Raw genomic sequence first — 27,364 nt, 5'->3', positions numbered from 1 at the left:
TCTATCCTCCATATATCCTAAATAACTTTATATTTCTAACCTATTTTTCTCTTCATACTACATTTTGGGTAATTATTTTTATTCATATTCCAGTTCACTAATTCTCTCTTTAGCTGTATCTAAGCTATTGTTTAATTCATCCAATGAATAACTTCTAATTTTGGTGATTTTATTTTTCATTTATAAAAGTTTTACTTAGCTTCTTTTCAGACAACTTGGGTGGTCGCTTGTTGCTTACTCATTTTTTAAAATTAACTTTATATTTCTTTAAAGTTGTTTTGCTTATTTGACATTTTGTATTTGGTAAGTGCAATACCTGAAGTCCTTGGGGTTCTAAATCTGTTGTTCATTATTTCTGCTGACTCTCATTCATGAGGCTAGTTTCTTGATTTGGTATTTTTGTTGTTGTGGTGTAGTGATCATTTTAGCTCATATTTTATTGAATCAAATCAGGTCCGAAATGGGATATACTTTCCTCTGGAAGGATCTGTGTTTGATTCTAACAAGAACAGGAAGTACTACCCACCTGGGACCTTTTTGGGTTCCTCCAGGGCCCTCCTCTGAGGTGTCTCTGTTCTCCCTCCCCATGTTTATATTAGTGTTTGTCATAGTACAGCCTTACTATTTGTGTTAGCTTATAATTCATGGCTCTCACTCAGATTTTAACTCACTTGTTTTAGTTTTTAATATCCTTGGAGATTTTCCTTATTTTTTAGATAAAAGCTCAGGATCTAGTTGTAAGGAAGTCACTTCAAGATATGTAGTCTGCCATAATGCTGGAGGAGGAAGTCATCCATTTGGAATTTACTTTGGTGAAAGGTAGGAAATAAGGGTTCATCTATATCTTTTTCTGATAGCTGCTAGTTGTCCCAAGATTGATTATTGAATAATCCATTTTCCCCCACCAATTGTAAATATCACGCATGATGCAGTCTAAATGTAATAGTGTGTATTTCTGGACTTCCCATCCTATTTCATTATACCTGCCATCTCTTTATTGACATGGAAATATGATGCTGTTTTAATTTGTGAAGATTTCTAACATGTTTTAGTACCTGGTAGATCTAGTACTCCCTCCCCATTTGTCTTATATTTTCCCAACTATACTTAATTATATTTTTCATATTAACTTTACAATTAGATTGTTTAGGTCACCAAAAAATTACTTCCTGATGTCATTTTTTAAATTATGGTGAAAAATACATAATATAAAATTTGCCATCTTTACTATTTTTAAATGTACAGTTCAGTAGTGTTTAGTATATTCACATTGTTGTGCAATAGGTCTCCAGAACGTTTTCCTCTGGCAAACCTGAAACTCTATACCCATTAGACTACAACTCCCCATTTTCCCCTTCCCTCATCCTGACAGCCACCATTCTACTTTCTGTTTCTATGAATTTGGCTACTTTAGATACCTCATATAAGTAGAATCATACAATTTTTATCTTTTTTTGTAACTAGCTTATTTTTACTTAGCATAATGTTCGTCCACATTGCAGCATGTAACAGGATTTCCTCCCTTTATGAGTCTGTATAATATTCCATTATATATATAATATTCCATTATGTATGTGTCTGTGTATGTGTGTGTGTGTGTGTATAGTTTGTTTTGCTATTCCTCCCTTACTGCCTCTCGTGTTAAAGGTTCAGCATGTGTGTTGGGGCATACCTTCAGTTGCTCCAGCAATTTACAACTTTGCCTTAACCTTTACTTCCTGCTTGTACAGGGATTCAGGGTCAGCCAGAGAAGAGAGACTAGGGCCTTCAGAGATCTTTCCTGTACGTGCGCTCTTCCCTGCACGTACACATGGCCTTCTAGATATCCAGGAACATATAAGAGCTTTTCAGTGCCCCCTATGAACATCTTATTCCCACTTTTTTCTTAAAAATTTTTGGCCAGACTCTTGTTTTCTCCAAACAATATCATTGCCTCAAGCAACAGCAGTGTTAAACAATTGCCACTTGTTTTCAGCAAACACCCTGAGGACAGGGCATTTCCCACTAAGAGAACTCTGAGTCAGGTCAAGTAACAAGTCCTGCCAAGAGGGCTGTCAGGGAGCTGCCAGACAAATCACATAGTGACATTTGCCTGGGAATACAGCTTGTTGAGAAGCTCCAAACTCAATCTGTCCCTTCTAGTGGCTACTGGGCAGCCTAGTTTTCACAACTACCATGGTTGCAAAGACTATTGCACAGCTAGGGAGAAGGGGATGGGAACAGGACAAATAAAAATACTGCAGAGCTCTCTGTTCTTACTAAGATTCAACCATTTTTCTTGAATAAATATTCCTTGGATTGTTGCAAACCTTTTGTTAATTTTCAGAGTTCTGAAAAAGTTGATTTTGACAGTTTTTGCCTGTTGTTCCTATTGCTGTGTGGAGAAATGGATTTTTAAAGATCCTTGCTCTGCATTTCTCAAAGCTCTATCCCTGAAATTGATATTTTTTAATCTAGGTACAGAATTTTACATTGTTCTCTGTTAAAAATGATATAGGGGCTTCGGCACAGCATTCATCCCGTCACAGTAATCTTGAATCAGTGAGCACCTGCTGTGGGGCAAGCACTATGATAGATGCTTGGGAAAAGAGAAAGAAGTTTAAACAATAATTCCTGCCCTCTGAAAGCTTACAGAGCAGTTGAGGAGACAAAACACAATTGCATAAGCCTTTACATAATGATAAAAGGAACTAGAGGACAACGTAAGGCTTTAAGACAACACTGTGCAAAAGAACTTTCTATAATGATAGAAGTGTTGTGTGCTGACCAATATGCTAGTCAATAGCCACATGTACCTAATGGTCACTTGAAATGTAGCTACTGTGACTAATGACTTGAATTTTAAATTTAATTTTAATTAATTCAAACTTCAATAACCCCGTGTGGCTACCTTATTGGATATCACAGCTCTAAGACTAAATATTTACGTGATAGGCCAGGATGACTGTGGTATAGAAGTGGGTAGGGAAGACCCCCTGCCATGGGAGGCCCACAGCCCTCCCCCTCTGGCTCCTGTGGGCTGTAGATACTATGGGCTATGGATACTCTCTGGCATGTAGTTGTGTCTGGTGCACAGTGGATATTGTACAGTGACACTGTTGAAATAGGTGGTGTCTGCCACCTGGCAGAGGTAAGCTCTAGTCTCCCCTGTTGTGGGCAATTAGATGCCAAGCCTCGGTCAGACACAACCTGACAAATGCAATTTGATGAGAAGGGGTTGTGGGAGCTGCAAAGAATCAGCTCACCTTCCTAGCCCAACGGTGAATGCAATGTTCACTGTTTTTCTCCGCAGCCACAAAACAAGTTCACAGAGGCATCCATCTCCTTCCATGCTTTTCACTAGGGTCTCTGTTTCCACACCGATGCTGCTTCTGTCTAGGGCCCATTCTGACAATTCCTCTTAGGGAACTGAGTTCCTAGGACCTCCCTGCTGGGTCAGTGCTGAAGCGGGACTGAGGTTTTCCCTCTTGCCTGCAGAATGAACTTCATTTCCTTCCCCACTCTACCCCTTTCAGAGTGGGGAGCATTTGAGGGAAGGAGAAGCAGAAGGGGTTCATGAGAGATTCCCTCATGTGCCCTTGGGATCCTGTGGGCTGGGATGCCAGTCACAAGGACGAGGATCCCCCAAATTACCCTTCATTCAGAGCAAGGACTTACGGGAAGACATCTGGGCAGCTGAGGCCAAGCTCCCAGTCAGAGTGGCCCCGTGCTGAGGCAGGAGTGGAGCTGTGGTCAATGTCCCCAAAGGATATTGAAGGAAAGAAGGAGTGCAGACATGAGCAGACCTGGGGACTGTCAGAGGTGGAGTGGGAGGTGGCTAGTGAGTAAACTGTCTGCAATTTGATGATAAATTCTTTCCCTAAAGGGCTATTCAGTGTTGAGGGACTCACACCAACCCGGACTGTCTCGCTGCCTTCGTCATATGACTTGAAACGCAGTCTCACCTCCCTCAGCTTCAGTCTCCTCATTTGTAAAATGGAGCTAACTCTGGGATGCTATAAAGTTAGGTAAGATGCATTTATGCAGGGCCAGCATAGTGCTTGCTGCAGTATTATTTCATCCTCCACCCACCCTCACCCCAAATGATCACCTTTGAGGGTAAGTACAGCTGAGCCTAGACAGTAGCAAGGAAGTTCAGTTGGAGCCAAGGAAGGGCTTCCTGACTCTGACCACAGTCGGATGAGCAGGAGAGGAGTGTGAGCCTCTGCCAGAGCCCTGCAGGGTCTGAGCTGGGAATGGGTCCTTCTCTGAGTAGGTTGGGAGCAACACTCAGCCTTCTGTCTGTTCTCTCTGCCTTGGGTCTCTTGCCACATTGTGGAAGGTGCCAAGCCTTGCCAACTCCCACCTCTTCCTCACGTGATTTACAACCAGGGAGTGCCGGGGCCTCTGGCTTCAGAGGCTGACTCACCCACCCAAGGCCAGAGGAACACATAACTTCTTCTTCCTTCAGTCTCCGGACCCTCACCTTCCCCTTTACATCCCCAAATCACTCACAAGCACACCAGCCTTCCCTGTGGCTTCCATCTGCCCATCCATCCCCCAGTCCCCCAGCCCTCCTATTTTTTCTCAGTCCCACATCCTCTTCTGTTCTTCCCCTGAAATCCAGTATTCTGCATTCAGAGGACCTGCCCAGGGCTGAGGAAACACGTAGGGGATGTGTGTGTATTTGTGTGTCCACGCATGGACAAAGAGGCTTCATGCTCAGGTGACCCGCCCTCCAACCTGTCCCTGAAGCACCACATGGGGTGCCCAGGGCCTCCCATCAGCATCCTCTTCGTCCCCCTTCCCCTCCCCTCAGGCCCCATTAGGACAAAGTGGAGACACCACCACTCATGGGCAGCTGGGGGCCCCTTAGCTGTCTCTCCACCTCCTCTCCCGCTCTCCTCAGGCCCCATGCCCAGCCCCGAGGTTTGGAGAGCCTAGTAAGTGCCCTATCAACATGTTAATCAAATTACTTAGGAGCTAAAATTGACGCTGTTCATTAATTATACAAGATTATGCTAATTGTGCATGCAAATGCATGCAGGGGAACAGAAGGTGTTCAGGCGCATGGTGGGCCATTAGCATAGAGGATGGGGTGTGGGTGCATTGGCATGCTAATGTATGCGCCCCAGCTATTTATAGTCCCCCAGCCCATCTGCACTGCAGCCACCTCTGCCCCACGTGGGGATCATGGTGGGGAGGCCAGGTCCAGGCCTGGCAGGTGGCTATGGCCCTGGGGATGCTCAGCCTTGGCTGCGGCCCCAGGCCACGACCAGGAAGTAGCATGGGCCACCACCACTGGGGCCACCGCCATTGGGGCCACCCCCATTTGGGCTTGGACTATCACACCAGCCTCCTCATTCGCCTTTCTCTGGCCTAGGCCCTTTGGTGCCTAACTTTCCCTGGAAGCAAACTGACTCTTCAAAATGGCACAGTCAATAAGGGACCCTCTGCTGACTCTCCATCACCCACAGGATCCAAATCCTGCATGATTTGGTGCCCACTTCCTGAGGCCCTCGTCCATAGCTGCCCTCCTCGGTCTTGTCAGGCACCACTGGGCACCAAGCATGCCACCTACCCTTGGCAGGACTGTTATTCCCTTTGCATGGAGGGCCCCTGCCTCTTACTTCTCTGTGAGGAAAAGTGCCCTGGGTCCTCCAAGACCCCAAATGCCCATGATCACATGCAACTTCTAGGAACCCTTCCACCCCTCCCAGGCAGAGTGGCTGCTGCACATTGCACTTGGCAAGTTATCCTGCCAGGCCCACCATTCTATCTTCTGGCTGTACTTTGAGTTTCTCTCTTTCCTGCTGGATTGTAAGTTCCTTAAGATCTTGTTCACCTCTAGATTCCACTGCTTGACACATGGAAGGTGCTTAATACATCTTTTTTAATGGTTGTATTGAGGGAATGAGGGGTCCAGCAATTTGCATCCTCCTCTGTCCTTGAGCTGGGATCAGGGAGCAGCTGACAGCTGAAAACTGCGGAGAGCACGGACCCTGCCCCAGATGTTCCATTTTCAGAGGCTCATGAGCCCAAAGCCCAGGTCTTTGGGGTGAAAATTAGTGGAGGGCCCCCTCCCCCATTTCCCCATCCCAGGCTTCAGTGTCAGCTTGGCACTGGAAATAAATGTCTAGCTTTACTCTACCCCTTGCTGTCAATCTGTTTTCTCTCCCAAAGCCTTCACAGGACACTTGTTTTGAACACCTGTCCCAACCCATGTATCTTTTGCATCACTTCCTCCTTCTAGGTCTGCACTTTGTCTGATATGGTAGCCAAGAGCCTCATGTGACTATTTAATTTTTAATATTGAAAATTAATTTCTCAGTCACACTAGCCCCATTTCAAGTGCTCAGTATGGTTAGTGGATATCATTTTTGGAAAAGTTCTGTCAGACAGCTTTATAACCTAGATATCCTTGCTCCTGGCAGTCCTGTAGCTTCAGGCGCCGTTGGGCTCAGTCCAGCCTTTTCAGGTCTTAACAGCTTTCTTTTTGTAAGTGCAGACATAATTTCAGCTCTCAGTAAGTATCTCACAGGGATGTAGTGAGGGAAAAGCTGGTAGAAAAGTTCTCTACCTTGATTTCTTAGGATGAGATTCCTAGAAGCAGAGCTGGAGATGGGGAGTCTTGTGAAAGTGATTTATGGGAGGAGAGCTCTGGGGAGAAAAGGAGTGGGGGGCAGGACCGGGCAGGAGAAGGAGCTTAGCGAGGAGATAGTCTCAGCTGAAATCTAGCATCAGCCTGCTCCTGTGGGGAGTGCTGAGTGTGAATAGCGCTAAGAGCTGGTTCTCCTTGTGACGTCAGTCTTTCTTCGGCTGTGGGCTGCTGGTGAGGAGCATATGCTTCTGGCTGAGGGTAATTCTCCCGAAGTGGGGGCAACTGTGAGTCCTTTACAGCCAGCACACCCAGCAGCTGCGCATTGAAGGGATCCAGCCAGGCACCAGTCCCCATGATACCTGGACCCAGCCTTCCAAAGAGCAGCTCCATGCCGCTCTCCTCCCCACCTGCTGAGAACCCAGAGTTTAACAGTGGGCTCACATCCATCACCTCCATATTTTCCTTTTCGATTGTCTCTCAAGTAATGCCACGTGCGAGGGGAGCTTTCCTTATGCGGTGGCGTCACATCTGAGAAGTTATGTATAGGTCAAATGTTTGCACTTGAGTCATATTCAATCCAGCATTTGCTTCTTTGGTAGGGACTATTCCACTGACAAGGAAGGTTCATTTTAATTTCATCTTGAGTTGTGTTTACAGGGAGGAATGAAAAGCGTTTATAGAAATGATTAGAGGGCTAGACTACGTTCAGGATGTGGCAAAGTAGGTGTGCGGTGAACTGCTCTCTCACGTCCACCCTAGACGTCAGGGTCCTAAGGCGTAACTACCACCTCTTAAATGCTTTATTAGCTGGATGACCACTGTTCACAGCCCTTCATCTGGTCTCTTATTAAACTTTTATTATGGAGAATGTTGAACATATGGGCAGAATGGAATAATGAACTACATCTGTCCTTCGCTGAACTTCAACAATGACCAACTCTTGGCTCATCTGAAAGTCCTGATCTTGAATCCTGAAAATCTTCTCAGACTGAGAGCAGCTGTCAGTGTGACAATAGCCAAAGGCCCAAAACTAGGGGCAAGGGGACCTGAGTCTCTCCTGTGCCCCCCTGATGCATTTGTAACCTTGAGGAAATCCCCATGAAGTGGCTAACCTGGGACCTGCATAGCTTGCCTGCCTCTCAGGGCTGCTTTTGAAGGAAGGCTTGCTGCACAGTCCTGCAGGGGCAGCCTCGTGGCTGGGGTAGGGTTGGACTCTGAGAACCCCACTTGGAGGGACTTTTCCATGACTCTTGTCAGTGTCTGTGGTTCATAAAGTCCCAGGTTTGTACCATGACTTTGGCGTTTACTGTGACTTTGTAGCTTATCCTTGCTGACCCTTGGTTTTCTCATCTGTAGAGTGGGAATGATTGCAGACCTACCCACCACCTCAGGATTATGAGAGGATTAAACCAGATAATGCATGTGGTAGGCTCTGCAGAATTCCAAGCACTTGCTAAATGCTCGATAGATTAGTTCTGGATCACTTAAAAAATTTTTTTGCATCATTTTGCCTTTTATCTGTAACTCATGCTTTCATTTACGGTGGTTTCTTCTAGTAATTCTAATAGCAGCTCCTAGCACTTGACCTTTCACTGAGGTCCAAATGAGGAATCTGTGCTCCTAGAGAGCCTCGTGGCCACAATAGTGTTGGCACTGGGCACAGGTCCTTGCCCCAGGGCAGGGGATATGTAAAATGCTCACCCTCACCCTCGTGTCAACCAGCACTGCTGGCTTGGCCTCATCTTGCTTCCCCAGCCAGGGAAAAGGGGCTTCCCAGGCTTTCTCCAGCCCATAGGGCAGGGGGAGGGGTGATGCTCGGAAACACCCCTCATCCAGGCTTGGGGAGTGGAGGTGCTTCCATGGCAACAAGCAGGATTTCACAGCCCCTCAACAAAATGCACATTTCTTCTTGCCTTAGGTCCCTGTAGGGTGTCCCCCTACATCTCCCCCCCCACTGGGTTCCCTGACCCACCCCATTTCCCAGCCCCCACATCTACCTCTGTACAGATGTGGTTTGGAGGATCTGCTGCCCCACTTTCCTTTTCCCTAACTCCATTCTTATCCTTCCCAAACTGCTCTGCGTTCTCCTCCACCCCTCAGTGTGGGACAAAGTGTCACCCCATGATGCCAGCCTATGGAGAAGTCTCCTGGACTGTCCCCACGTTATCCTCCCACCCCTCCCTCCAGCCTCCAGGGGTGTGGATGAGTGTGTCTGTCTCCCAGTGGTAGGAAAAGTGGGGCCCAGAGCCCCCTTCCCAAAGCTGAGGGTAGCCAGGCACTGTTGGGAGGAGGGAGAAGTCGGGGCACTACTTTCGGTTCTCCTAGACCAGAGCGGAAGTGGTCCAACTCCAGGCCCCGTGATGCAGAATTTCTGAGACTAGCCTTGGAGGAGAGGACCTTTTGAGTGCTAGTTACCCTTGTTGAAGCATAATCTTCAAAATGTTAGAAATATAAATCTCATTCAAATTGTTACTGAGCATGTGTTGAAGTTTTCTGTAGCTTATTAATGACGGAACCAGCAGGATGGCAAAGCTGGTTCCAAGAAGGCTAAGAGAAACTGACATAAACATTATATATATGGAGGGAATTGAGGGCAGAGGGAGGGAGGGAGAGAGAGGAAACAGGATATGTGAAAAACACCTGAATAAGAATGCCAAGTTAGACACAAAGCCAGTTAATGTCCATAGGATAGTAAAATTATAAACTTTAGGGTTCATTTCTCTACCAAACAGAAATTATTTACTTCTCCCAACAAAAATCATTTGCATCTTAATCAGTTTTCTGCAAATTAGCACCTAACTTTACAGAGCCTCACTCTAGTTAATAGCACATATGAGTTTTTTCCCCAAGAGAATCAGCTAATTATTAGGTGGCTTTGTTAACATAATACTCTGGAACAGCATAGTCCAATATAAATATAATGCAAGCCAATATGCATTTGTCACTTAAAGTTTTCTAGTAGCCTCATTTTATAAAACAAAAAGAAACTGGTAAAATTAATTGTGATTGTATATTTTATTTAACCCTAGATACCCCCAATATTATTTTGGCATGTAATCAATACCAAAAAATTACTAGTGAGATATTTTTACATTCATTTTTTGTAAGTGTTTGCAAACCAATGTGTACTGTGCATTTACGGTACACTGCAATTCAGACTAACCATATCCCGAGTGCCCAGTGCCGCATGGGGCTAGTGGCTGCCTTATTGGATCCTTCGTCTCTAAAGCAGTGGTTCACGAACCTTAGGGTGCATCAGAATTACCTGCAGGGCTTATGAAAACGCAGATGGCTGAGCCCCACCCCCAGAGTTTCTGAGTCAGGGGGTCTAGGGGGCGGGGCCTGAGAGTCTGCATTTCTGTCAAGTTCCCAGGTGCTGCTGCTGCTGGTCTGGGCACCACCCTTTGAAAACCACTGTTCCAGGATGACTTTGAAAGATCTCACAGTCATCTTTTTGCCTTATTTTCAAGTTGTAGATAATTTCGTTTAACAACCCCGAAGCTGGTGGTGGGGCCACAGGCTCTCTGCAGTGTTGGCATCAGCTTGGCCCCTGACTGGGTGTGTGCTGGCTGGTGGCAGCCTCACCAACTAGCAGCTGGCAGTGGGTGAGAGTTTCAGCCGTTCCACCACCGAGGGCGCCAACAGTGTGCACCGCTGAGCTAGGGGCTCCAAGGGAAAGAAAAAGGGGAACTGACCCTCATACCGCCCGAGAGGGCCCGTGCCTGTGTGGCTGCTTTTTACTCAACGCCACTGTGCAGATAATGCCAGCCAGACTCAGAAACTGGGATGTCACAGGACAGGCCTGCATAGATGGAGGCAGGGCCCCGGGGTTCTCAGGGAGGGGTGGTCTCCAAAGCCTAGAAAAGCCAGAAGAGTTTGGCCAGACAGGAAGTGGGAATTGGTGTGGACCCAAAGGACACATGCAAACTGTACTGGGAGGGGAGAGGCTGGGACACCTGCCAGGCAAGAGCTGTGGGAGGGGTAGATGAGATGGCTCCCCCAGGGAGCCAGGACCCTGCAAGAAACAGCAGCCTGAGGCCTTGGGAGGCTGAAAATGAAGGCTGTCCCGGAGGCAGGACTGGAAGGCCCCTCAGCAACCATCAATTACTACTCTCCTGCTCCATGGATGAGGAAGGACCCCAGAGATGTGAAGGGATTTACTGCAGGCCACACAGTGAGTCGGGGACTGGAAAGCTCTCATGTCCAGCCCCATCCCACAGTTCTGCAGCTTTGGGAGTGGGTTGGGTGCAGTGGGCACGTGTGTGGATGTAAGGGAAGTGTATGTTCTTTTTGGGACACTCCCGTGCTTGTTGCATCATTGGTGATATCCAAGAGTTCGCATTAATCCCCTTCAGGACAGGGACTGAGTCCTATCCCATGTTTTGCCCTCTTCCTTCTAGGACTTTGTAAGGGAATCAGCACACGCATGTGGGATTTAAATGAAATGGTGTGCACCATGTGGGGTGTCTATACTCCATGTCATGTAAATGTGGGACATGCACGTGGTGACTGCTGTAGGCATAGGGGTATCTACACCACAGGGTGTCTTACAGGGATGCAGGGAGTCACCGGAGTGTCCACACTGGGCAAGTGTACCATTTGGGAATATTTGAGGTATCTGTACCTTGGGGCAATCTACTGAGATATACAGGGCATCTACACTGTGGTGACTACTGTTTGGGGGCATATAAGCTGTCTGCACTGCAGGGCATCCTGGAGGGGTGGATAAGGTGTCTACACGTGTATCTGCTGTTTGGAGTCTTACGAGCACCTCAGAATGCTCAGCGGGGATGTATGGAAGCTCCAAACTACATGAAAGTATTCTTTGGGCGGTGTCCACCGTGGATGGAAGTGCGTGCTGATGTAATGTCTCTATGGAGAGAGAACTGAAAGGGCTCCCAGAAGGGTACCCACTGTGTGGAGGAATCTGACAGGGGGTGGGGATGAGAGGTAGGACCGAGGGGAGATACATCTCCTGGAAAGCGACTGCTGCCAACTCCCAACAAGGGGCGGCTCCCAGGGGACCCCTCTGTCCAGGGGTGGTGCCCACCCCTCCCTGCATTTGGGCACCTCCTCTTTTGGGACTAAGCTTTCAGAGCCTGAAACAGATTGTACTCTGGTTTCATGTTTGTAGAGTTTGGAGGCAACTCCAATAAGTAAAATGGACATAAATTTGGTGTTCATTATGGGTGGCAGTTGGTGAATGGAGGAAGTTGCCTGGAGGAGCTCATAAAGGTGCCCAGGAGGCTGTGCCAGGTGCCCGGACCCCCACAGAATTTAGCCCTGCACACAACAGTGTGTAAAGGGCATCTCCCCAGATACTCACAGAGTCCTATAGGAGCAAAGGCAGATTATTGATAGTATCTTGAGTTAACTAAGAGTACAAAACCAGAGTATTATCCATGGTTACCTCACTGCGGGGTGGCAGGGCCAGTCAACTGCCTGGAAGGACTGGAGGATCAAGTTCACGTGTGTTTGTCTAAAAAGCAGTCACATCACTGCATACAGTGGGCTTTTCTCTAATTACTGGATGTGAGAAAGAAGATGTTCACTGTATCTGTGCGTGTGTCTGACAGGTACCCCATGTGTATGTGGTGCTCCATGTGGTTAGGTTTTGCTGTGCGTATAACGGATATAGAGTGTGCGTGAGGGAGATCTGTTTGGGGGAGATGTGCTGGGGCAGAGGGTCTGCTATGTGTGATCAAGATGTGTTGGGGGGATGTGCTGGTGAAGGAGGATGTGATGACGGTACAATATTTGCAGTGACTATATTTCAGATAATTATATACAGCATAAAATGGTGTATATAATGTACATCCTCATGGTCTTTCTGTGCATATACTGTGTAGGATGGGCATATACTGCGCACGAAGGTATAGACTCTGTGCAATGTGTGTTCCACGTGTGTTACGAGTATAGGCTGCATGTGGAGCACATATCGTATACGCTTCTACACGGTTGGACCCTGAGTCGTGGGTCTATGCTGTGATGGCTGTATCTTGTGAGGAGTCGCATATAAGGCACACAGGGTATATGTAATGGAGCTACTGTTTATGACGCATATACAGCTTGTGGCTGATGGGTATACTTTGGGGGAAGGAGATGCCATGTGATATGGATGCACTATATGTGTGGGCTCTTTCTATGACAAATATATATGGTGTGGGATAAGTTTACAGTGTGAGCAGCTACCACATAATGGAGTATACATTGTGTGCTGGGTCTAATGAGCACTAGGTATATATAGTATATATAAGGGACAGATTCTTAAGGATGAATGTACTTTGTGTAGATGTGATGAGTATATACTTTGCGAGACAGTTAAGCACCGTGTGATGTATGCACTGTTGGTGGTGGAAGGGTGTTCTAGCTAGTGAAGTCTTCGCTGGGACAGGTCTACTGCATGTGTAACAGGTACCCTGTATGTATGCAGCTTATGGTGGGAACTTAGGGTACGGGCCTGCGTGTGAGAGGGCGAGCCACCCTGCTGGGAGGGGGCATGGCAGGAAGCTATTGGATCTTCATCTGTTTCCAGAACCCCCAGACCCTTGAGTCCACTGACTCCTGTTGCAGGTTCTTCCTCAAGTTCTTCCTCAAATGCAACCAGAACTGCCTAAAGAATGCGGGGAATCCCCGAGACATGCGCCGCTTCCAGGTGGGTCCCCTGAAAATCTGCTCCTTCCTGACTGGGGGGGGAAGCTGTGGCCCTGCCACCCTAGAAAAGGCCCCAGGGGCAGATCTCTGCTCAGACCAGTGGCTGGGGGCCTAGTGTCTGCTGGGGGTGGGGCAGCTCCGTCTCAACTTATGCTGGCTGCCAAGGGAGGCTTCATTAGAGTCCCACTTAAGGAGATGCTAATTGTGACATTTTTACATGATTAACGACCCAGCTAATTTGCATAGCGTGAAGCAGAGAGCAGCTGCCCTTAGCGCATCCCCAACCTGCACACCCCTCCCAGTGAAGGATAGGGGGGAGAAGGAGATAGCCCCAATTTGCTCCCAAGGCGGGGCAGGCTCCTGCTGATGGCTTCTCAGGCCGATGCTGCCAGCCCTGGAATCAAAACTTTCACTTCCTCTTGCCTAAGACCCATTCCTGCCTTGGAGCCCCAGGGACACAGCCTGAGGTGCATATGGGTACAAAAACTGTAGTTGCTCGGCCCCAGGAGTCAGATTTTTTTCAGGGCTTTTGATTTTTCTAGCTCCTAGGGATCAGTTCCCCTGGGCAGCCAGAGATTGTGCATCCAGGAATGTCACCTGACTCAGCTGGTCCCCCTTCCACCAGCTCAGCCCCTCAGGGGCTGAAGCTCTTTCCCAAGCTGGTAACCCTGAATTCCAGCATCCAGACACCAGCCTCAAGTTGCCAGTGCCCCGTAGCAGTCCATTCCCTGGAGCCCCAGCCATGCTGGCCTCGGCTCTCCCCACAGGTGGTGGTGTCCACGACGGTGAGCGTGGACGGACACGTGCTGGCCGTGTCCGACAACATGTTTGTGCACAACAACTCCAAGCATGGCCGCAGGGCGCGCCGCCTGGACCCCTCCGAAGGTCAGGACCCCCGGCCCAGCCCTGGCTGCCGCGGGCCCAGCCAGCCCCAATCCCCACCTTGGCGCGGGCCCCTGACCTGGCTCCTCTCGTGCCTCCCAGCTGCCACCCCCTGCATCAAGGCCATCAGCCCCGGGGAGGGCTGGACCACGGGCGGCGCCACCGTCATTGTCATCGGCGACAACTTCTTCGACGGGTTGCAGGTCGTGTTTGGGAACGTGCTCGTGTGGAGTGAGGTGGGCCACTCCCGCCAGTCTCCCTCCGGGCCTGGGGCTGGGCCCTCCCCTCGCCGGGTCGGAACCTGCAGGCCTCCCCTCTCCCCTCGCAGCTCATCACGCCCCACGCCATACGGGTACAGACGCCCCCGCGGCACATCCCCGGGGTAGTGGAGGTGACCCTGTCCTACAAATCCAAGCAATTTTGCAAGGGAGCCCCTGGCCGCTTTGTCTACACAGGTAAGGAGTCGGGCGGGGCAAGGGAGGCCCAGGGTTGCGGGAAGGAACGCCAGGCACACTAGCCCTGGCGGTGGCTGGGTTAGTGAGTATCTACCGTGGCCACACCCCTTAAGCCCCTGCTGGGCTCTTCCCACGCCCTACGACGCCTCCTCTCCCGCGCTTCTTTCCCTGCACTTTTATGTTTCCCTCCCTGGCCTCCATCGCCTCAGTCCCCTCCTGGGAGAGAGCGCCCCCCACCCCTCCCTGCCTGGACATTCTCTCCGCCTTGGTCTTTCCCGCGAGAACGACCCCTCCCACTCCATCTTCTGCTCCCCGCTGTCAAGAATATCTCCGCCGGCATGTTTATTTCAAAGATGTCCCCAAATAGATCGCTGTTCCCCGAATCTTCCCGGGTCTCTTGGTTCCTCCAAGTCACCCTAGGCTTCACTCTGCATGCACACGAACACACACACACTTACCTTGCACGAAGCCAGTCGAGAAGTTAACACAAGACAGGAGTGAAAGCCACTCCCTGAAAATAGGGTGTAATCCCCGATCCAGGCTGGGACCACTGGCCAGTATCCTCTCTACCTCCAGCCTCCGGCACTTCTCCCTATTCTCCCACCCTACCCAGCAGAAATTCACCAAGCTCTCTGCGGGGCACTGGACACTCATTAGTGATTCTATTTACTGTTGAGGAGCTCCAGTATGGAGTGGGGGAGTGAACACAGCATGGGGTGGGTGGAAGTTACACGGTGGAGGAGCTGGCTGTCAGAGAAAACCTCCAGGAGAGAGTGTGGGCTAAACTGCTAAGCTGGAACCACGGGGGTGAATAAGGAGATCGAGATGAAGAAGGAATGGCAAGTAGGAAGACTCAGGAATCAGTGCCTTATGTCTGAGGGGAAAAGAAAAGAAATTCATTACATCTCAAGTTGGAGGCAGAGAACGCAGGTAGTATTTTGAGGCTGGTGAGATAGGTCCAGGCTAGGCTACTGGAGGAGCAGAGGCTGGGGGCTCCCAGAGCCTGGGCTGCTGCGCCCTCCCCAGAGCCCTGGAAGCGGGTCAGCCCCTTCCCTGGGGCACAGGCATACCTCTAACGGTCAGGTGCTGCTGAGAGGCCACGTGAGCTGGGATAAATTAAGATGGTTGGGGTTTTTTCTTTTTATATATATGTATACACACATACATACATACTTATATACATGTATGTGTGTGTGTGTGTGTCACACACACCCTACATACTTTATTCCTGATAAGACCAAATGCAGACAGAAAACTCTCCAGTCCTAGTAATAGTGAAGCTAACATATACACAGTTGCCTTTTTCCCAATCACAAATGGGATGGTACAGTGTATATGTGTTGATGACAAGCAGCTGGCACATGGGTTGGCTCAGAAAACATTTGTTGAATGAATGAGCAAGAAAGGAAGCCTTTCCGAACCTCCCTGACCCGTGTGCCTGAAGTTTTCCAGGAGGCCTGGGCTGGACTTGGGGGAAGGGGTCTGCAGCTAGGCTCCTGGATCGGTGGCTGGCGGGCTTGGCTCTGCGCGGGCGAGCCGGGAGCGGCGTCCTCCAAACGCCGCCCCTCTCCCCAGCCCTGAATGAGCCCACCATTGACTACGGATTCCAGAGGCTACAGAAAGTCATCCCCAGACACCCCGGAGACCCGGAGAGGCTGCCCAAGGTACTCAGAGGGGCGCGGCGGGGTAGGGATGAGGGGGTCCGGTGGTCGAGGGGGAGGAGGTGGCTCCTGGCTCCTCCGCCACCCGCAGGAGCCACCCCTCCGTCCCTCTGTCTCCTCCCCTGCCCCCAGGAAGTGCTGCTGAAGCGGGCGGCCGACTTGGCGGAAGCCCTGTACGGAGTGCCCGGCAGCAACCAGGTATGGCGCCTCTGCCCGCCTCCCCGCGCCGCCGGGCCCAGGGCTGCCCCTCTCCGGGCGCCCGCCACTGCCCCGGCCGTACCCGCTCCTGTCTTCGCAGGAGCTCCTCCTGAAGCGCGCGGCGGACGTGGCCGAGGCTCTGTACAGCGCCCCCCGCGCGCCCGCGCCGCTCGGACCCCTGGCCCCCGGCCACCCGCACCCCGCCGTCGTGGGCATCAACGCCTTCAGCAGCCCGCTGGCCATCGCCGTCGGGGACGCCACGCCGGGGCCAGAGCCCGGTGCGTCCCGCCCTCAGCCGCCCCCGCCGACCCCAGACCGCCCCTTCCCAGCCCGCGCCGCGCCCCTGACGGCCGCTCTCTCGCAGGCTATGCGCGCAGCTGCGGCAGCGCGTCCCCCCGCGGGTTCGCGCCCAGCCCGGGCTCGCAGCAGAGCAGCTACGGCGGCGGCCTCGGGGCCGGCCTCGGCGGCTACGGGGCGCCGGGTGTGGCCGGCCTCGGCGTGCCCGGGTCCCCCAGCTTCCTCAATGGCTCCACGGCCACCTCACCCTTTGCCAGTGAGTGTCCCCTGCCCCGGGGAGGGAGGGACTGGGCCCCAGGGAGCAGAATGGGGCTCAGCCCGGGCCTCTCCTTGCCCATGGAGGTTGGGGGAGCTCCTGGCACCTGTCCCATGAGCTTCAACCCTGGCCTTGCCTTTGGAGGCAAGGGCAGTCCTCCCTGTGTGCGACCTCTCTCTGCCTCAACCTTGGGACCAGGGCATTTCTTGCACCTTTAGCTCTCTTTGCTGACCCCAGGTGTACACATCGCTTCTAGCCCTCCCCTCCTCCTGAAACGGGCTTTAACACGGGGACATCCGGCTTAAACTTAGTGGACTGCCACCTTTCCGTCTTATACCAGGACTTCTGGAGGAGGCTGGTGCCCCCTGCCGGAAGCCTGAGGGAACTCAGGACCAAAGAAAAGTAGGTTTCCACCTGGCCCCACGCCCCCCAGGAGCTTCAGTCTGAACGGCAGGCAGGGATCCAGGCAGGGATCGGAGGAGGGAGGATGTGCTCCCAGCCATCTGATTGGGCAGAGAGAGCGAATTCGGTGTAATCAGATACCTGAATTCAGAGTTTGTCCAAATCAGGAGCTGTCTGACACTCAGCAAGTTACTTTACTTCGTTTCCTCTATGTAAAATGGGATCAGTATCACCTGTTGCCTAGGGTTGGTCTCAGACCTGAAAGTGCCAACTGCACATAAAGGGCCCAGACACAATTCAGAAAGAGTGTGTGACTTCACATCCCAACACTGACTGTGGGCACTAACCGTCTTCTGTCTGGCTTCTTGGGGTGGGGACCTGTCCCCTGTCTTATGTTTGCTGTAAGACCAACATAGCTGGCCACCTGTCTAGCCTTCCTTGCCATGACCTGCATCCTGGGTACTGCTCTTTTTGGCCGTTAGCCTGTCTCTGTCCCTCTGGCCTGGGCTCAACTTTGAGTGTCCTCTAGTGTCCCCACCAAGATGCCTGTCTCCCCTTTGCTCAGGCCAGGCTCCACGTCTCCCCCTTCCCTTCAGTTCTGGACAGTACTCATACCACCTCTCTCAGGGTGCCCCCCAGACTTGAAGCTGGTGGAATTTGGAACACTAGCCCCCCTTCTTCACCACACACACAGTGCAATCAGCAGTGGAGAAACACACTGCCCCAGTGGGCAAAGCCAACCACCTGGGGTTTTCCCACATTCAGCCTGAAGATTAAGGATTCTATAGCTGCTTAAGTCCCACTCCAGCATCAGCTGGGGATACCCAGGACTGACCCCGGGGGCAGTCCCATCTGGTGGCATTGTCCTATCCAGTCCCCATCCACTCCCCTTGCACACGGCACTTTGTAGCAAAGCGCCAATGGGCATAATTCTCACTGAGTTTGCCAGGACATGTCTGGAATGACATCCAGAACTGTCCCTGGCAGAGGCTGTCTGCTCAGCCCTCCCCCTCAGTCTTCTGCTTCAGCCACCAGCAGCCCTGGACTGACCCGCAACTTCCAGTACTACCCAAGCTGCACAATGCAGCTGTAAGTGCTGGGCCTTGAGAAATATAGTACATTTTCTGGCATTTGTCTCAAGCCTTCCACGGAGCTCTGTGGCCCTCACCAGCTAGCAGTGAGCATTGCTTAAAGGAGATGATGATCCACAGGGCTGAATTCAGAGGCAGCTGTTTAAGGCATCACTGTACCAACGAGGGGGCCGTGGAGGTGTGTTCTGAAGCCAAAAGCAGCTTTCTCAGGCTACTGATTTCTTTCAGGAAGCCCCCACCCTCACCCCATTGCCAGCTGCTTGGACAACACTCAAATCACAGTCTTATTGGTCTTTAAAAAAGAAAGGCAGGGAATTGGGTTCAGAAGAGGATGTGGAAAGGGAGATTCAGAGATGCCCTGGGCAGGAGCCCTGGAGGAGGAGGCTGCAAGAAGGAGGGGCAGGCAGAGGCTGTGTGCAGGAGGCTCCCTGACTATTCCCAGGAGAGCAAACCACAGCCCTCAGAGGGTAGGGGTTAAAGAAGAGGATCTCTGTACTTTTCTTTAAAATTGACCGGCTGGAAGAGAGAGATACAGCAGGTCTCCAGGACCGGGGCTGAAGATGACAAGGACCTGTGTTAAGCCGGAAGAGAACAAAGTGTCAGGGGTTGGGGGGAATGTAATTGGTAAGGGGAACATGTTTGTGGAGGGAGTTAGGGTTCTTGTATGAGCTGTGATCCTGGACAGAGGGGCCTTATAACAGGGATCTATGGGCACCCCCAAACTTCATCCCCGACCACTAGCCCCAGCCCTGCTATGAACCCTGACCTTTGACTCTAACCTTGATGTCCCAGGGCCCATCGATGTTTCTTAGCATCTCAGAATCCCTGTGGTTTTCAGCAGGAGTCCAAACCCGTTCCATCTCTGGCTCATCCCTCATCTTTGCGGGCACCTCCCAGTATTTGGTTTTGTTGGATGTTCTGGTTTTGCTTTCTTTTTTTTTTTTTTCTTTTTTTCTTTTTTTTTTTACCTAGTCTGGCCTTCTCATCTCCAGCCCTGAGAAAGGGTCTCCAGAACCCCTAAAAAGGCAAGTGCTAGCCCACGACCCCAGAGTCTCCAAGCCTGCCTCTAGCCTTGATGAAATACTGGTCTCCCCAGGAGCCTCACAGCTCCAGTGAGCTCTGAGCCCTGGTCAGCAGCCCACACAGGGCCCACTGCTCATGCCAGGGCCGCAACCCAGCTGCTCACTCTGGTGCTGTCTCCCTGTTGTGTCTCCCACCACCTTTTCTGCTGCGCCTGCCCCTCCCCGCCCCGCCCCGGAGTCATGCCCTCTAGCCCTCCGCTGGCCGCTGCCTCCTCCATGTCCCTCCCTGCGGCTGCGCCCACCACCAGCGTCTTCTCCTTCTCGCCTGTCAACATGATCTCCGCCGTCAAACAGAGAAGTGCTTTCGCCCCCGTGCTGCGCCCACCCAGCTCCCCATCCCAGGCCTGCCCCAGAGCCCACGGAGAGGGGCTTCCGGGTAAGTACTCTGTATAGCCCAGCTGGGACCTGGCAGGACAGCTGGGCTTGAGGGGCCCACTCCATCCACATCTTACTCGAGTTTCATGCTGGTTGACCAGTTCTCTCTGAGAAGGTCTTTCTGGACCCCACCTCCCTGGGCCTCATAGCTAGGAGTGGTCCCACTCTGGTTGCTATCAAGTGCCCACTTGACCAAGGGGAAGGAGACTCAAATACCAGCTGGAGAAGGTCCAGAAACCATACCAAGGTCTCACTCCCATCCAGTTGAGCCCAGAGCAAAGACCCAACACTCAGAGCTGGAGGAACCCCACCATGGCTGCATGCCTTTGACCTGTGCCTCCCTGTGTGCCCCAGAGGGTAGCATAACACTGCTGAGAGAGACTGGGTCAGTCACTAGATGGAAGGGGACTGACCTTAGATAGGGTTTAGCCCAGCTTCACCTTCCTCACTTTACAAATAGAAAGTTAAGACCAGATCACCTCTCCCATAGCCCATTACTAAAATAATTGTTCTTTGCCATTTATCAGTCTCCTCCAAGTCAACGTCCAATTTAACAAAGCCTGGGTTCTAACCAAGGGTCAATGTGGCAAATCAAAAAGAGTAACATCCCGTAGAATAACATGACTTAGGGTGGGCTAGTATGATGCTCTAGGATGCTTTGAAGTGGTACACAGTCATATTTGGCTTTGTTTCCAAATTGTGGATATTTTTTCTTAACATAAGTATATCTGGAGCTTAGAATGCAGGTGATAGAGAGGACACAGGGCCATAATTTCTCCTGCAGTGAACCATGGGGAGGAGATTAGGCAGAGCCAAGGGTGATGGAAGTGAAGCATTTTGTGGAGATGTGGGAGGCAGACTTGCTGCTACATTAGGTGTCACTTCTGGAGGCCGACCTCTTTCCTTTTCTGTCCTGATACATGGCCACTTGCTTCCTCCCCTTGAGACAGGCCCTCGGAAGGAGACAGGGCTGGGAATAAGAGCCGAGTCATCTCGATTGAGGAAGCTGGGGGAAGGGCTTGAGGCTGCACCTCCTAAGAGGTCTGGGGGACACACCTCACCTAACTGTCTGCAGTGCTGACCCCAGGCTGGAGCTGGGGGTGGCTGACTACCTTCAAGACCCTTGATAGCTCTGCCCTCAAAAAATGCTGTATGCCCTGCATGCTGCCCCCAGTCAAGAGGGGCACAAGCGATAAGGTCCCCAGGCTACACGTGGCTTACCGCTCTCCTCTTTGGTTCCTGCAGACCAGCCTTTTGAAGATTCTGACAAGTTCCACTCTCCAGCTCGGGGGCTTCAAGGCCTGGCGTACTCCTAATTACGGTAGGTCTCTAGCTGGGTCTTGCCTCCTCCTCTGGCCCTGGGTGGGCTTTCTCTCCAAAAGACTTCAGCAGGGATGGGGAGTTGGGGTCCAGGTCTCCCTCTCCAGGGCCTATCTAGCCAGTTGTCAGGGCCACCCAGCCCACCCCAGTGGCCCAGGCTGAACGAGCGGGGAGAAGCAGCTTCCTGTCCCCTTGCAGCCAGCCTTCCTCCAGGACCTTCATCTCTCCGTCTCCCCACCAGGTCTGCAGGTGTTGCCCCCACTGAACCTGGACCGGAGTTTCCTCCAGGATTCACACCCGCTCCCTGGATGGCAGCACAGACTGATGCAGGGCCAGGGTTGTGGGCAAGCCTCAACCCCCAGGCCTGAATGGGGAGATGCCTTCCTCCCTGTGCTCAAGGGCCCCCCCGGTCCCACAGGCTTCTCTCACCTCCCTTTCTTGGGGCTGGTCGGAAGCCCCAGCACTGTGCTGATGCTCTTGGCAGGAGAGCATTCCAAGGAGGTGCTGGGATGCCGGACCTCACTCACTGGGTTGGTTCCTCTGGAAGAGATGGACCTCGTACAGACCAAGGGCATCGGGTGACAGGACCATGGGATGGGGACTGTGGGAAAGAGCTCAGGGAGAGGAGGCCTGGGAAGGTCCTGCTTGCGTCCACCCATCTCAACCATCCCAGCATCCCAAGTACTCTCCAGGGCCAGGGATGGTGCCCAGCAGCCTCCAGAGGCCTGCCTAGGCTCCTGTGGAGTTTCTGACGGCCACCTGACCCCGTGGCTGCCCCACTCCCTTTGAGGCCTGCGCACTCATGTTCACCACCTCATGATTCCCAGTGGGGGCTTTGGGTGTAGAGGGTACAGAAGAGGAGGTGCCAGGCTCCCTAGATTGTGGACCTTGCTCCCAAGGGATGTCTCGTGGACTCTGGCCCCGCACAGAAGATCTGGCTGGCCCCATAGAACCATGGAATGGGCCAACCGCCCCCAGCCTCATATTCTGCTCTGCTGAGGTTGGAGAAAATAAACCCAGATGCAGGTGGCCACCCAGCCTCTCTTGTCTGTTTCCTTGGCATGGGTCTGCTTTTCTCAGCAGTTCTGCAACTCTAAACCATGCCTCTCGGCAGCTTTCTTGTACCTTGGGCTTTTTCAACAGCTCCAGATTTCAGCAAGTATTCCCTGCCCCATATCTGCTCTTGGGTGTTAGCAGGCCTGAGGACCCAGGACACAGGCTCAGCCTTGAGAGCGCTGGCTGGAAGCACATTCTGGACACTGAGGACTCAGGCCAGGACCAAAGTGGGGGTTGTCAGAAAGACATTGCTGGGAACCAGAACAGAGCAAACAATTCTACCCAGATGTACAGAGGCTCAGAAGTGAAAGCCTTCCCCCTTGGAGGCTGCAGGGCCTCACCCGGGCTGGGCAGGGCAGCTTTTGGCTCCTAGGGTTGCCTAATTGGGTGACACCCCAACCGTCCTCCATCCTCTCCTAGGCACTTCCTGGCTCTCTTGTCTCAGAGTTTGGGAGGAGAGGTGGTAAAGAGGCAAGATTCCCAGGCTCACTTACCCACCTCCCAGGATGAACCCCAGTTGTCCCCCTGAGACATGTTCCCTAGACCTCAAAGTTCTAGCTGTCTGACGCTGGAAGCCACTTTTTGGATGCACTGTCTAGGGAGCCCAGTGTCTAGGCAGGCCTCAGGCTTTCTTCTCTCCCCTTCTGATAGCGCTCCTTGGCTCTGGAAACCCTGTCCTTCTGACCCATGAGCCCATGCTCTGCAGCCCTCTGGACACACACTTGCCAAGGCAGATGGGCTGATCCTGTCCTTTAGAGGCCTCCACTTTCTTCTCTTGTGTTCTGGCCAATCCCTGGGATTCATCTCACCTGGACCCATAACACGGGTAGCATCGGGTCATCCTGCCTTCTTCTCAGTACTCGCCTGGCCTCCCCTCAGTTCCTGCTTTCAGCCCGTGTTGCAGAACCCTGGGGCCTGCCAGCCATGCCCTGCTCCACTCAGGCCCCAGGCAGTTTCCACTTTCCCGGGCCCTCGCAGCCTGAGCACCAGCAGGGCTCTCATCTGTGCCAGATGCAGGTTATTACTGGATGGTGGTCACATTCTGGTTCCTGGAATGGGTCAGGTGCTGTGATTGGCATAAATAAGTTGTGATCTTTGTCTTCAAAGGTCTCACAACTATGCTCAAGCCACCATTTGAGTCAGCACTGCCCACTCCCTGACCCACAGCAGGCAGCACTAATCAATTATGGTATTTGCTATGGACTGAATCATGTCCTCCCAAAATTCATACGTAGCGCCTAACCCCACCCCCTTTGTGGCTATAGCTGGAGATCAAGCCTTCAAGGAGGTGATTAAGGTTAAATAAGGTCATAAGAGTGGGGCCCTAGTCTGATAGAACTGGTGTCTTTGTACGAAGAGGAAGCGACTCCAGAGCTCTCTCTCCACCGTGTGAGGACACAGCAGGAAGGCGGCCATCTACGAGTCGGGACAAGGGTCCTCACCAGGAATCAAACCAGTGCACACCACGATCTGGGACTTCTAGCTTCCAGAACCATGAGAAAATAAATTTCTTTTGTTCAAGCTGCCTCGTGTATGGTATATTGTTCTGGCAGCCCAGGCTGACTAATATGGTGTTCTTTCCCATGTCTTTTTTGGGGGAGGAGGTGGGGAGGTATTTAGATTTATTTGTTTATTTATGTAACAGAGATACTGGCAATTGAACCCAGGACTTTGTGCGTGTTAAGCGTACGCTCTACCACTGAGCTACCCTCCCCATCCTTTTCCCACATCTTAGTTTTGGTTCCCCTAGAAGCACAACCTGAGACAAGTTCCCTGCTGGAGAACTCTAGAAGACAGTATAGAACACACCTCAGATTTTTCCCACCCAAGGGGCAAAGGATCTAGGATATTGATCCTAGTGGTCAGAGGCTTCTGGGCAGTGGGAAGGGAGCACTGCCTTCCTGCACTTGCAGTTGGCCTCATGGGTGGTAAAACAGGTCCCAGAAGCTGGAGAAAGTTCTCAGGCAAAGAGATGCGGTGCTGGCAGAGCCAGACAGGTGTACACTGAAGAGGTAAAGATGAGGGGGTCTGGATGGAGCACAGCAGTGTCTGCACTGGAGGTGGCCCCTGGCAGTCAGCCTGTGGGAGAGAAAGTGGTTTCTCCTAGTTGAAGTAAGTTTAAGATGAGCATAAATTTTTCATTATCTGCAGGTCCCACCTCTCCTGGGACCAGGTGACAGAAAGTCTGCCCAGACTGTTTCCAATTGAGGTACCAAGATGTCAGGTGACAAAGGGACCCTCTCAGCATCAACCCTCCCCCAGGATTTTTTCCTTCAGAGCCAATGGGGATGGGAGTGAGATGGGGGTCAGAGGCTTGGTTGCTTGCCCACTAAGAGAGAGCAACCCCAGGAGAACCTCTGCTTCCCTTTTACATGTGTTTCCCAGCAGAAGCAGGCTGCCGTGCTCTGCGTCCTCTAATATCTTCTGGGGCTGCACCTGGCTCAGACAGGACCCCCTGGGGATAGATCACTGACTTGGGAAGCACGCAGCCGCATTGACAAGCCCTACTGCTGACTGTTCTACAAAGCATCCTCTGTCTTTCCAGCTCTGCCCATATTGGCGTGACCCTTAGATTCTTCCAAAAAGAAAAATCTCCTAGAAAGATGGAAACTGCCATATACTGGGGAAAGGATGGTCTTCTCAATAAATGGCACTGGGCCAACTGGATATTCCTACGAAAAAATTAAACTTGACCTCTACTGCACACCATGCACAAGGAATCAATACAATGTTGAATAGAAGTAGTGTTAATGGACAATCCTGATCTTAGAAGGTAAAGCTTTTTTTTTTTTTAAGTTAACTTTTAACATTAAGTATCATGTTCGGTTTCAGAGATACCCTATTCCTAATTTTCTAAAAAAAAAATTTATGAATTATGAATAGAAGCCACATTTTATGAAATGCTTCTGTGTGCATACATTGAGAAAATCATACTTTCTCCATTATTTTGTTAATGTGCTGAATTGCATTCATTGTATGTCTAATGTTAAACTATTGCATTAGCTGTCTAATTGTATGTTTAACGGTAAACGCACATATATCCTTTACCCAGGGTATACCATTTGTTAACATGTGGCTCCATTCTCTTTCTTTCTGTTTCTCTCTGTCTCTCTCTCTCTATTTCTTTCTCTTTTCTTTCTTTATACTCTTCTCCTAGAAGACACCCATTGGCCCTCACCTCCCCACTTCTCTTCAGGAAGTTAGGTTTCTGGGAAACAAAATGCAGAGACCTGCAGACCACTTCAGTACTTCACTGTCATGTTACTTTTTGCTATCTTTGGGACTAGGGGAGGGAAAAACACACGAACAAAAACAAATCAATCCCTCACTAAGTCATTCTACCTAGCCTGTCTCTCCTCAGCTGAACTCTCAGCTCTGGGTCCCTGCTTTTGGAGTTCCAGAAAGGCACGAGTGGCCTCTGTGCAGGAACCGCTGCCTCCACTCACTTCCCAAAGGGGAAGATGTCCAAGCCTCTCCTCCCCCCGCGCCTTGCCAGGGAGATGGGGTGGGGGTAGGTTCTGGGTTTAGAGCTGCAGGGGTTGCCAAGGGGAAGGGGGGGCCTTCTGAGTACACAGACACCCCCCTCCACTGGAGACAGAATGGAAGGAGCTTCGTGACTCTAAAGATAGAGAAGAGGCTTCTCAGCAGGGCAGTATCAGAAACAGGACCGTTTTTGCACACTTTTTGACTGTTTTATTCCTTGAGAGAGAAAGAGCCAAGTGTTTAAAAGGGGAAGGAAAACACCGTCCAGGAGCAGGTCTGTTGTTCCCTGGCGCCCAGCATCCTGGCCTCCTGATTCTCCAGAGCCTTTCCTTCCTGTTCCCTGCCAGCCAGGGAGTGAACGCTGCTCCTGAGGCACCCTTGGCTGTGCAGAGGGCCCCTCGGGCTGGGCTGCCAGGGCTCCCAGGCACGGTGTGGATTCCTCCCCATGGCCATGTTGTTAGGGGCTGTCTGTCCATTTGGCACCAAGGCCAAGGGCCATGCCGTAGTGGGCAGCCGTCCAGTGAGTCCAGTTCCTGAAGGCCTGCCTCGGGGTGGAGGGGAGGGCAGGAAAGCCCTCTGGCCTGGGTCCCTGTCCCTGTCCCTGTCGCCTCTCTCGGGGCCCCGCCCACCCGGGAGCCTAAACCCTCTCCGCACATCCACCCGCTAGCTCAGGGCCTGAGTCCACCTTCAGGTGGGTGGAGGAGGCTCTGGCCACTTTGGGGCTGGCACTGATTCAAGCAGAGCCAGCTTTGGCTTCTGTGGTGAAAGCGGGTTTGTCTGGGCTATTCCCCAGCCCTTCCTGGATCGGGGCCTAGAGGGCCACCTCCCAAGACAAACTGTGGCTGCCAGTGGAATGTGGTCCAGGGGCTGCTCAGCCAGCCTGTCAGAGGAGCCTCTGCCGGTTCTGCAACGTGGAGCCATCAGGGGTCCCCAGGGTCAGGTCAGGCCAGGCCGGAAGCAGGTACCAAGAGGCAGGTACCAAGAGGCTACCAGGCTACCAGGCCTATCTCTCTGCCCTTTTTTGAGTGAGGTGGGGGCATCCCCTCTCTTGGTCTCACCTAAAAACCAAAAACCTATAATCAAGCTTTCAGGTTGACAGAATTCTTCCAAATCCGCTTCCTGCGGGGGAGCAGCTCAGTAGCAGCAGGTGGGCGATGAGGGGTTGCAGGGAGCTGTGTGCACGTGCGTGCGTGCGTGTGTGCCTGTGTGTGGATGTGGATGGGGGCTGCCAGGACAAGATGAAGGACAGCAGCAAGGTCTCTCTTTCCCTCATCTCAGCCCAGGAATAAGGAGGTGACATTGCCATTAGATCCATAGCTTATGCAGCACTTGCTATCAGCCATCCCCTCAGGCGGGTTCCCTGGAAGCAGAGCCTGGAGTGGCAGTCGGGCGCACGTGAAAGTGCTCCCTGGAAGAAGAGGGCCGAGGGGGACAGACTAGGGCAGCGGGAAGAGCTGAGTAAGAATTGTGGTGTCAGTGGAGTCTAACATCACGCCACAGGGAGCCCTGGAGCATGAAGGGCATGACAGTTGGACCCTCTTTGTAGCAAGGAGATGGCTCTAATACCCCTGT

The 27,364-nt window shown here is 51.8% G+C and overlaps 1 protein-coding gene across 3 annotated transcripts in view; it reads left to right on the top strand.

Moving 5' to 3' along the window:
* The window catches only part of EBF4 (EBF family member 4), a 52,198-nt gene extending 28,368 nt beyond the window's left edge, over positions 1–23,830 (top strand). For 2 of the 3 annotated variants that reach the window (XM_074347029.1, XM_074347030.1), the window contains exons 8-18: positions 13,154–13,235; positions 14,002–14,119; positions 14,219–14,352; positions 14,445–14,571; positions 16,147–16,235; positions 16,365–16,430; positions 16,531–16,708; positions 16,795–16,983; positions 19,737–19,934; positions 21,179–21,254; positions 21,495–23,830. In XM_074347029.1, the coding sequence (XP_074203130.1) occupies positions 13,154–13,235; positions 14,002–14,119; positions 14,219–14,352; positions 14,445–14,571; positions 16,147–16,235; positions 16,365–16,430; positions 16,531–16,708; positions 16,795–16,983; positions 19,737–19,934; positions 21,179–21,249 (1,252 nt within the window). In that variant the 3' untranslated portion in view covers positions 21,250–21,254; positions 21,495–23,830. The other variant, XM_074347031.1, reaches the window with a different exon arrangement.
* The last annotated feature ends 3,534 nt before the right edge of the window (positions 23,831–27,364 follow it).

The sequence above is a fragment of the Camelus bactrianus genome, chromosome 19 (assembly GCF_048773025.1).
Source record: "Camelus bactrianus isolate YW-2024 breed Bactrian camel chromosome 19, ASM4877302v1, whole genome shotgun sequence".
Classification (NCBI taxonomy): domain Eukaryota; kingdom Metazoa; phylum Chordata; class Mammalia; order Artiodactyla; family Camelidae; genus Camelus; species Camelus bactrianus.
The sequence above is the reverse complement of the archived record's forward strand: the minus strand, read 5'-3'. Positions and strand labels throughout refer to the sequence as shown.